This window comes from Mus caroli, chromosome 16, assembly GCF_900094665.2.
Source record: "Mus caroli chromosome 16, CAROLI_EIJ_v1.1, whole genome shotgun sequence".
NCBI classification, from domain to species: Eukaryota; Metazoa; Chordata; class Mammalia; order Rodentia; family Muridae; genus Mus; species Mus caroli.
In genome coordinates, this window is record NC_034585.1 from 88,924,494 (window position 1) to 88,936,321 (window position 11,828).

Sequence of the window (11,828 nt, forward strand, 5' to 3'; positions counted from 1 at the left end):
GGCCAGCCTGGTCTACAAAGTGAGTTCCAGGACAGCCAGGGCTACACAGAGAAACCCTGTCTCGAAAAACCAAAAAAAAAAAAAAAAAAAAAAGCTTCTGGGATGAGGTGGGTGTGGGAAGGGGATGTGAGTACTTTATCTCACTCACTTAAGTGTAGATTTGAAAATGGTTAAAATGGTAAGTTTGTATTCTACTTTGCAACAGTAAGAAAAGCAATATGTTCATTGTTGAAAATTTAGAAAACATTTTAAAAATCCTTAAAGCTGGGTCAGTAAGATAACTCATCAGATAAGAAGCTTGCCAGGAAATGGTGTTTCCTACCCAGAATCCACCTGGGAGACAGAGAGAGCAGCCCCCCACGAGATGTCTTCTGACCCCCGCATGTCTCGCCCATACACATAAACAAACAAACAAATGTAAAAACAAAGTTACCCTAAGCAGCCCCTCTTTCTAAACCTCATTATCTAGGGGCTGGAGACACAGCTCAATGGTTAAGGGCACTTGTTGCTCTTGCAGTGGACTCAGATTTGGTTCTCAACACCCATATGGTGGCTCACAACCGTTTGTAACTCCAGTTCCAGAGGAGGAAAGGTAACATGGTGGGCAGACCTGCATGCAGGTAAAACGCACATAAGATAAAATGATCTAAAAATAACCTTTTATCTAATTTTCCATAGTGTTCAGGACTCTGTAAGAGTTCCTGGATTTCAGACACAGGACTAGGAGAAAAAAGAGACCTGCACAAATTTATTTATTTATTTATTTATTTATTTATTTATTTATTTAAGTTTCTGAGACAGGGTTTCTCTGTGCATCCTTAGACTGTCCTGGAACTTACTCTGTAGACCAGGCTGGCCTTGAACTCACAGAGATCCCCTAGCCTCTGCCTCCTGAGTGATGGCTCAACATGAGTGTGTTTTTATCAGCTATATAACATATCCCCATTCTTTACATACTATTGGGAACACTTGGCTGTCACTAGACACCTTTTCATTCTTTGGGCTCACAGATACACGTTATCAAAGTTCTGTAAAAGGCACCCACATCTAGGTGTTTTTTTATTAAAACAACAAGAAACCACTGACACCTTACTGTGTTCCGTGAGTTCACATTGTTTGCTCACTCCCAGCTTCCTGCTTTATATTCAGGGCTTTTAATCCTGTAAATAAAATTTGTAATTTCTCCCTCTTTCCTATTTGCCCTTAATTGGTGCTAAATATTCCCCAGATCTTAAATAAACCATACGAAAACATTTTATTCCCCACCCCTCTCCGTTCTTAAAAAACAGTCACTTAATTTAAATGACACAGACCAAGCTACAGTGTTTACATGCAGTCACCTGGCACTGGGGAACAGGTTATCCTACCGGGGTCCTGACTGGTGACCCCCAACAGGAAGCACTCCCTCCCCCATCTTAAGGCTTTCGACGGTGCGGAGGTTGCACCTAAACCCTCGCCTGGCTTTGTCGTACCCAGCTGTCACCCACTCGTGGGGCTGTCCGGACCCTCGGTGTAGAGAGGACTCTGTGCCCCACACTCACCACCTCTCACAGTGCTGAAAGGGAAACTCTGGGGGAACTGGGGTGCGGGGTGGGGCTTCATGCTTTAGGGATCAGAGCCCCGAGGGCAGCGGCCCCAGGAGTTGCTCAGCAGTGGGGAAAATTGTTCCCCGGGACGCGCAGCCGCCACCCGTCATCTCGGAGGCCCTGTAGGCCGTCTGTCCCGCCCTGCGCTTCCCGCTCCGCCAGTGACCCTCCTGGTTTTCTTTTGTCCTTTCTCCACTCTGGACACACACCCCTCCCCGCCGTCCGGACCCCGCTCTCTTCCTTGAGCCTTTCTGGTCTCCACCCTCTGCTTCCTCCGTCCCTTCCCGAGGTCCCTTGCCCTCCCCCTCCCCACGGGGCACAGTTTCCCCGAGTCCCCTCCCCGCCCCGCCCCAGTTTTTAAACCTGGCGCGGAGTGAGCGGGTAGGTGAGCCCGTTCAGCCAGGGGGACCAGGCGCCGTCGGGCTGAGGGATTCGCGCGACACCCGCACCATGAGACCCGAGGCGGCCGGAGCCCGGGAGGCGCAGGGACGTCTCTGCCACTGTCCGGGGGATGATCCCGGGAGGCCACCACTGCCACGCGGGCCCGAAAGGTGAGGGTGTCCTGTGGCCCCGGTGGAGGTGCACCCAGACACTGAGCTCCTTAACCTGAGATCGACTACTGCAAACTCCTGTCTGAAGTGCAGGGACCCCGCGGATATCGGGCAAGGAAATGGGCAACACTTGCGTGTATTGAGGATCTGAAATTGATCCAGTTGGAAAATACTGGAGGCTGGGAGCCCCATAAGAAATTTATAAAAGGATCCTGCGGGTCTATCACAAAGTGACAGTCTCCTGCCCTACTCTGGGGATCGGTGTTTGCCCATTCCTGGGACCCAGCTATCTTTAAAGCTGTGAAGTTTAAGGAAATCAGATTAGCTGGGTAGGGAACGGAGCACTTGGCGATGCAGAAACGCCTTTGGCATAGTAGGCTAAGGAGTCTCCAGCAGCAGAGGTGGTGTAGTTGAAACCAACCAGCTGTATTAGAAAAATTTGAGGTATCAATGAGAGATTTGCTAGGAGAAAAAATAATCTCGACTCACACGCGCCCTAATAATAGTGTTAGATATGGGGCTTTCCTTCTCAGAGTGTACTAGTAAGCAGAGCCCGGAGAATTCTTCAGGAGACAGGAACAGGTAAAGTACTGACTGGCCCATCAGCAGATAGACCTTAAGGGATCATGGTGTGTGCAGGGACTCTTTGAGGGGCGGCAGAAACGCCAGGGGTTCAGTCTCTCCTGGTGCTTGTTTCCAGTTCCATTCCAGCCCCGTGGAGACCATGGATGTCGCCTCCCCCCGGAGATGCTGAACTGACCAGAACGGAACGTCCGGTAAGCTAAATGTGACTGTTGTAGGCAATAGTCAATCCAGAAAGCAGCACCACGTCTATAATAACTTTGAAAACAAAAACAAAACCCGGGGGAAGGACTCCTCTCTCCTGCTTAGCTTGGCCTAACCCACAAGTAAGTTCCTGAAGGTCTAGTGGGTAGAGCCCAGAGTGAACGGAGGTGCTAATGGGCCCACTGGGCTCGCGATTGCTCCTCCATCCTTGAAAAGCAAACAGCTGAGGACATGGGCTTTGCATGGTAATTACATGCAGCGGTGGGGGAGGGGGTTCTTCTGTAAACCAGAGCATGGGGGAGGGAGGGGCAAAACCCAGCCCCCTTAGAGAAAAGCTGATTATGTACCACACTGCAAAGTAGGCAGACCTCCATCCACCTCAGGTGCCCAGACAGTGCAGTTAAAAGCTCCCACCCTTGTCTGGCCCTGTCTGCAAGAACTCCTGCAGGATCTTCTGTTCTCTGTGCAAATACACTCAAGCACCGGGCTTTGTCAGCAAAGATTAATTGCCACAGCTATCCCTTTATCTTTGCCTTGCCGGTTAATTGCTTTTGACTTATTAAGAGAATGTTTTGCTTACATTTGCTATATTCTCAAATATAAATTGACCTTTAAAACAGCGGAGGTAGCTTATGAAGGGCCATGCATCTCACTTACACAACACCTGTGGGATACAGCTTAATGTACAGATAGATGTGATATGAAAAGTTAACTGTGGGGAATTACTCCTCTATTATTCTTTTACATTTAAGTTATTTTCTTTGAATACTGAGTGCTTTAATTCAGTTAGTATTTATAGAAGCTTAAAGAACGAAGCAAACAGGAGGGCAGCTAGAGTCTGCTACATGGTTTTGTTTCGGTCCTGATAATCCCTGCTCCAAATTTCTAAGTGACTGAAGAGAACTTTCTATCTCATTCCACTCAGACCTGAGTTCTTAAAGGTAAGATTTAAAAGAACTCACTAACTACTAAATTTTCCTTTAAGTGAACCGTGAGTATGGAGGTCGCTCAGTTGTGTGGGAGACTAGAGTACTACGGCACACACAGGGCCTGAGGCAGGCAGCTTCTGGTTCCACTATGAGGAGAAAGCCCCTTGTGATTATCCTAAAGCACAGCCCCTTTCCAGTTGACTGCACTTCACACAAGGTGGTTAAGTCCTGGATTTGGGCAGATGGGGGAGCCTGGGGTTCTGTAGGGACTGTAGAACTGGCTGCCTTCCCACACGCCTGTCAGGGCGAGATCTTGGGATCCACCCCTGGGTCTTTCCTTGTCACTAGGTTCTGGATTTACCAGGGAGCTAAACTCCCAGCTCTATGCAGAAAGCTCTTCATAGATGTCACACACAGGTTCTCTGCAGGCCTTAGTAAATCCGGTTCCTCCTAGCAGGCTGGGAGCTTAGGCCACACAGTTTCTAGCTGATGACATTGGCAAAGCGGGGAAATTCCTCATCCCTAGTCTCCATGACACTTTGTAGAGGATTCTGTGAGGGACTGGGGCTTGGTGACCCATACCAGGACTTCCAGCAAGCAGATTGAAATTGGAATAAGATACAAGTCTGAGAAAAGCCCCAAGGCCTTGTTCCTTGAGCAGAGGAATAACTATACCCACTTGATGCCTAGACAGCTGTATCCTCCCCTGGATCGGGGGGAAAGATAGACAAAACAAAACAAAATAATTTTTTTTTTTTGAGACTGGGTTTCTCTGTGTAGTCATGGTTGTCCTGGAACTCACTCTGTAGACCAGGCTGGCCTTGAATTCACAAGATCTGCCTATATTTGCAGGGCCTAACGGTGTGTGCCACCATGACTTGGCTGATAGACCAAATTAAAAGAAGAAAGAAAGAAAGAAAGAGAGAGAGAGAGAGAGAGAGAGAGAGAGAGAGGAAGGGAAAGAAGGAGGGAGGGAGGGAGGGACACAGAGAGACCGAGACAGAGAGATTGGTTCTGAGGATGGCCTGGGACTGGCATATCTGATGCTAAATGTTTCTATCACTGTGCGGCATGACAGCCCCACCCTCACCCCCAGCCTTGATGGTTTTTGGCTTTTGGCCTCCGCACATTTCCCTCCTGGCCATTTGTCTACACTACCAGGGCCTGGGCCTGGGCTACAATCCAGGATTCCCGCCACAACCTTACAGTCAGAGGTTCATGACTGAAACTCTCTGCTTGAGCCTGTTCTTTGGAGCTTAAGAAGATGAACATACCTTAAACCCACTGCTTAGCTGGCTTATTGTTCTAGTCTCATTAACTTACCAAAGTATGAGTGTTTCAGTGTTTCCCTCCATGAGAACTGATCTTTTACTAAGGCCGTTTTGAAAGCCAGGTGTGGTGCCTCATGCTTGCAGTCCTAGCACTTGGGAAGATCTCTAAAAGTGTGAGGTCAGCCTGGACTACATAATGAGACTGTGGGTCAGCCTGTGCTACATAGGGAGACCCTGTCTTAAAAAGTCAGAAAAGGGGGGTGGGAAAGGCATACAAAGTTAAGAGCCCATGTTTGTGGGGTTCCATTTCTACAGTTCCTGTATTGCAAGTTGCTGGCCTATTCAGGACAGGGCACTTAAGGAAGCAGCAGCCTTTCTCTGGTCAGACTAGCATTACCCTTAGCCATCTACCACAGTGTACACTGCTGCCCCCTGCAGGTCACCTTCAGCAGGACAGGATTGCAAGGTGAGAGCCTCAGTTTAGGGGATTGTTTATGATTACAAACATGAATCCAGAAGTTGTTTCCTGTAGTTCTGGAGAGTCAGAAATAATGGAAAGCACTGTGTTCCGAAGACCCTTGCATATATCCACTTAGCTCTCAGTGCATCGTGGAGAAACACTGCTAATGCGCTGTAATGACTGCAGGGGCAGCCTGTAGCCCAGGTTACTTACAGGTACTTTATACACACACACACAGGCACACACACACACACACACTCACATGCCATGCATATTCATGCACCAAGGTTGACTAAATGGTGAAATGGCATGGATAGCAACCATTGCAAGACCTTCTGAGTCCTCATTCACACACACATATGCATATATATATATATATATATATATATATTCCAAAAGTACTTGGCTTTTCTCATCTCTCTGCTCAGCATTTCAACTCCACAACCCACTCCACTTTGTAAAGCTGTCAGAGACCTATCACTGCATAGAAGAGAAAGAAGGATAAAAGGGAGAGATAGAGGTCCCCAAATCTAATTTCTCTCATCTCTTCTTTGAGCACGACTACTAACAAAGTACAATCACTCCCCTGAACTACCAACAACCAACACACCACGCCTCTTGGGGCCCTCGCATTTATATATCCTCTGAAAAGTTCCCAGAATTCCAAACAACAAACATAGAAACTATCTGCAGCTGGCAAAACCATGCCTCTGCTAGAGCATGAGACAAATCACAGTCAGCTGCTGCAGACAGTCGGAAGCAGCCCCACATCTCCACCCCTGGGATTTAAAACGAAAGAACATTCTTATATTTCTGTGTTTTTTTTTTAAGGAAACCAAAATCCCAGAATTGTCACTACAACCACACGCGTAGATGTAAGGTTTGAGCCTTCACAGTACCTGGTTAAATATTCTGGAAGCAGAACTTGTGAGATACCATGGAATGTTTAAGCTCTTAAGGCTTGAGATGGTGACAGACTTGTGTTTTTAAAACTTGAAGATGGCACCTTCAGGGGCTCCGCAACTACACCTGTGCTTCTACATATTTGTCTTTGCAGTGTGAGTCTTGGGGGGACCAACACACATCGGGATCAAAGGGAGCCTTTGGATTCCAGCATCCTGTCAGGTAAAAGGTTACTTCATGGTGAAAAGCACGTGATAGGACACATTAGCATTTTTAACAAAATAGAGAATTAAATATATTATCTAGTTTTGTTTGTTTGTTTGTTTGTTTGTTTGTTTTTCGAGACAGGGTTTCTCTGCATAGCCCTGTCTGTCCTGGAACTCACTTTGTAGTCCAGGTTGGCCTCGAAATCCGCCTGCCTCTGCTTCCCGAGTGCTGGGATTAAAGGCGTGCTCCACCACACCCGGCTCCTCTATTATCTAGTTTTATTTTGCTTCCTTACCAAGGGATTTTAAGGATGATTTGTTATATTTCTGGAATCTGTTCTTGATTTTATGCATTTAATGTTTCATTACAAGCTGGGACTGACCATATCCCAAATCCCGTTTGCCCTTCAAACTCATTGGCAAACACTTCGATGTAACCAGCTAATTTTAAGCATGGCCAAGCCTAAGCCTTGCTCGCACTTCTGTTTTAGATGTGTTGGTGCATGTTGCGTGTGCTCTGTCTGCTACAGGGCTCCTACCACACTGACTGCTCAGCAGTACACTCGGCAGCACTTTCCACTCCTGCCCAGAAACACCAGGAGCTTTCCCTCAGCTGTGTTAATCAAAAATGTCTCCAGACGTTGCAGAGGGTGCCTGGAGGTAGCACGGATTCTGCTGAAATCTTAGGGTCTCAGGATTCTATAGCCAGATTAATCACACACAGTCAGTAGCCTGCGTGTTCGCTCTCTGTCCTCTGTCCAGGAAGGAGAACACTAGCTGAAGTTGGCAGCAATCAACTGAGAAACTCTACTTCCTCAGAAGATCAAAGGGGAAAAGCCAAATGAATGAATAAGTGAAAAATATTAAGAGATTATTGGTATTTTTTAAAACTTTCCATTATAACTGGAATCCTCAAATCCTTAAAATTTGGGGATTCCAACTTTTATGTATTTAAACATTTTCCTTCTCTTTCTCTTCCTCCCTGGTCTCTCTCTCCCTCCCCCTCCTTCCTTCTTCCTTCTTCCTTTTATTTTATCCTTCCCTTTGTCGTCTTCTTCTTCTTCTTCTTCTTCTTCTTCTTCTTCTTCTTCTTCTTCTTCTTCTTCTTCTTCTTCTTCATAAGACAGGGTTTCTCTGGCTATCCTGGAACTCACTCTGTAGACCAGGTTGGCCTTGAACTCAGAAATCTGCCTGCCTTTACCTCCCAAGTGCTGCCCAAGTGCTGGGATCAAAGGCGTGCGCCACCACTGCCTGGCTGTCCTTTCTCTTTACCTTCTCTCTCTCCTGTTCCCTTTCTTCCTCCCTTCCTCGTTTTCCTTCTTAGCTTCTTCCCTCCCCTTTCCCCATATCCTCCCTCCCTCTCTCCTTCTGTCTCTTTGTCTTTCCCCAAATGCAACTTTTCCTTCTGTTGAGAGGGACACACCCTCCACCTTCTCTTCACCTCTAGAACAGAACAGTCAGTTACTCCTCCAGGCCAGAGTTTCAGAGTCAAGTTTCCTCCAAAGCTCAGAGGTTTACGTTCCTGTCTTCCATGGTGTGTGTGTGAGAGAGAGAGACAGAGACAGAGAAAGACAGAGAGACAGAGAGATAAAGAGAGACAGAGAGATAAACACACACACACACACACACACACACACACGACAGAGACAGAGAGAGACACACAGAGAGAATTGGAGAATTGAACATCTACTTCCAGGAGGGCTCAGGTCATCCATCTGATGAGAGCTGGTCTTTTAAGATTAGAGCCCAGTGTCTTCGTAGCCTGTTAATATTAACGTCTTTGCTGGTGGATCTATGTGGATTAGTGTGGGGTTTTAGCGAGTCCCTCAGAAGGTGTTCAGTTCTGTGTTCTGGTAACTTAAATTCACCATGCACACAGAAAGCACAGGAACAAGGAACAGGGGCTTTTGGTGGGAGCTTGGGCCCCCCCCCCTTTTTTTAAAGGTTGACTAATGGTTTATTTGTTTCTTTAATATTAGACTTTACTTACCCATTTCAAAGCGTCAAGAATACCTTCAGAGTTCTGGGGAAAAAGTGCTGGCCAGCTTCCCAGTGCAAGCCACCATTCATTTCTACAACGATGACTCTGAGTCTGGCTCTGAGGAGGAACAAGAGGAGGAGGTCCAGCACAACCACCTTCAGTGCCTGGAGGCAGAAGTCAGGGATTCTGCTCAGGAGGAAAGGGCAGGATAAAGCTGGCAAGCCTGTGGGATGAAGGAGTGGCCTCTGGGAAGGGTCAGCTGCCTGCAGGTGACACTGTAGGGGGCAGTGAGAGCTCTAGCAAATGAAGGGAGCCTCTCTCTCATGCTGGTCACTGTGTCCTGGGGACAGCCTTGCCTGCCAGGACTCAGTCTCTTCTCCAGACTCCTGTGTTGGAAATTCAGAGGTTGGACTGTGCTCAGCGCCTACTCAGGCCAGGAACTCCACTTTCTTATTTTTTTTCCTGATGTGTGTGTCTGTCTGTGTGTCTGACTGTATGTCTGTCTCTGTGTGTCTGTCTCTGTGTGTGCACACATGTGCTCATGCGTGCTTTTGAGGAAAGGTGCCTGATCTGATGAGAAGGTGTTCTCAGGAAGAAGGCCTCCAGAGCTCACTGCTGCTCTGAAAATGACTCCTCCCTAAGCCTCACCACCCCTCTCCTGTCCAGAGACCCATTTTCTAGTGATTCTCCCTTCGTAAAAACAATGTAGACATTAACTCCCATTTTAAGAGTTCATTTGCAGGGCTGGAGAGATGGCTCAGCAGTTAAGAGCACTGACTGCTCTTCCAGAGGTCCTGAGTTCAAATCCCAGCAACCACATGGTGGCTCACAACCATCTGTAATGAGATCTGATGCCCTCTTCTGGTGTGTCTGAAGACAGCTACAGTGTGCTTATATAAATAACATAAATAAATCTTTGAAAAAAAAGAAGAAGATATGATCTCTTTAGGAGATAAAATAGCTGTTTCTGAGAACTGTGTGTTTAAGTATATATGTCGTAAGGGTTAATTCTTATTACTCGGTGACCAGCATGGTCTTGTTATTTGCATGAAATGATACTGTTAAAGTTTCTTATGTAAAATTATTTTGAATTTTATTATTTTGATACCCCGAGGACTCTGCTCCTCGAACCTCTCCCTGATTATCTTTCCGGATTCCGACTTCCCACACACACCACCCTGTATGAATTTCTACTTGGAATAAAATATTTTGAAAGAATGTTGTTTGACAATCATCTTTTTGTGTAAGATGTTCTTAGAGTAAATTAGTTCCTGCACTAAAAGTTTTAAAGATTTTATTTTGTATTTAAGTCTCTTCAAATTATATATTTTCACAAATGCAAAAGGGGTCAGCAAGATGGCTCAGTGGGTAAGGGTACTAGCAAGATGGCTCAGTGGGTAAGGGTACTAGCAAGATGGCTCAGTGGGTAAGGGTACTTGCCACCAAGCTGAGTTTGAGCCCCCAGATCTCATGTGACAGAGTTGTCCTTTGCCCTAGAGACACACAGAGTGGCATGATGACCCCTACCACACCCACACAGGGTCAATGAATGAAGAAAATAAAAGAACAAGCCTACAAGGCTGAGGCAGGAGAACCCCAGCTCAAGGTCTGCCTTGGCTGCTCAGTGAGCTTAGGGAAAGCTGGGTATTTAGTGCAACCATCTCAAAAGAACAAAATAATATGAGAAGAGTTAGGGATATGGTTCAGTGGTACAGTGTTGACCAAGCATGTGTGAGGACCTGGGGTCCATTAACAGCAAGTAACACAAACACATAACAAGAAAACACACTAAAAAAAGAAAGCAAGATAGCTTATACCGTCACTGCCCAAACAACACCTTAATAGTTACAGAAATACAAACAGTGCAAACACTGTAACAGATGCAATGGTGCAGAAAGCTCTGTCGTTTTTCTCCCTCTGTCTTCAGGTAATAAACAAAAAATATTCCAGACAGGATCTAGCTATACATTTCTGGCTGATCCGGAAGTCTCCACGTAGACCAGGTTGATCTCAGGCAGAATCCACCTGCCTCTTCTTTGGGAACTGGGACTAAAGTGAAGCCACACTCTACCTCCATGGTAGTCCTTAAAAAACAACAAAACAAACAACAACAACAAAACCCCCAACTCTTCCTTATTTCCTTTCTTCTCTCAGTGCTGTGGCTCAAGCCCAGGGCCTCGGGCACAACAGACAATTGCTCTACTAATGAACTTAGAGTTCCAGAGTAAAACTTGCCCTTAAAAAAAGTTCTTAGCAAACACAGGAGTGGATGTTCACAGTCAGCTATTGGATGTATCACAGGGCTCCCAATGGAGAAGCTAGAGAAAGTACCCAAGGAGCTAAAGGGATCTGCAACCCTATTGTTGGAACAACATGATGTACTAACCAGAACCCCGGAGCTCTTGTCTCTAGCTGCATATGTATCGAAAGATGGCCTAGTCGGCCATCAATGGAAAGAGAGGCCCATTGGACTTGCAAACTTTATATGCCCCAATATAGGGGAATGCCAGGGCCAAAAGAATGGGAATGGGTGGGTAGGGAAGTGGGGGGCGCTATGGGGGACTTTTGGGATAGCATTGGAAATGTAATTGAGGGAAATATGTAATAAAAATATTAAAAATTTTAAAAAAAGAAAAAAAAAGTTCTTTTAGGGCAGCTGGAGAGACCACTCAGCGTTTAAGAGCACTGGCTGCTCTTCCAGAGGTCCTGAGTTCAATTCCCAGCAACCACGTGGTGGCTTACAACCATCTGTAATGAGGATCTGATGCCTTCTTCTGGTGTGTCTGGAGACAGCTACAGTGTACTCACATACATGAAATAAATAATTTTTTTTAAAAAAAAGTTCTTTTAAATACATTTTCCCCCCACATGATCCTTGAGCTCAGCACCTGGCTTCCCTGGTAACTGTGGTTGCACTGATCACAAAATGAAATCCATAACTTGAAAGCTCTATGCTTTTTTTTTCTTAATCGTGTGTGCATGTGTGAGTGCAGGTGTGTTCATGCCACAGCCCAGGTGTGGAGGTGAGAGGATAAACTTGGCTGTCAATCCTCACCTTCCACCTCCTTGTGGCTCCTGTTTATGGCCGTGCAGCAGGCCATCCGCCAATGGGATTCTGAGGGTTCTCTCTCCACCTCCAGAATGGCCCCTGGTGC

General features: G+C 46.4%; 1 protein-coding gene across 1 annotated transcript; it reads left to right on the top strand.

Annotated features, from left to right (window-relative positions):
- Positions 1-1,947: 1,947 nt before the first annotated feature.
- Ripply3 (ripply transcriptional repressor 3) lies at positions 1,948-9,891 on the top strand. Its single transcript, XM_021185516.2, has 4 exons — positions 1,948-2,137; positions 2,838-2,913; positions 6,641-6,708; positions 8,672-9,891. Exons 1-4 carry the CDS (start codon positions 2,037-2,039, stop codon positions 8,883-8,885), a joined length of 459 nt encoding a protein of 152 aa, XP_021041175.1. The 5' UTR covers positions 1,948-2,036; the 3' UTR covers positions 8,886-9,891.
- Positions 9,892-11,828: the final 1,937 nt, after the last annotated feature.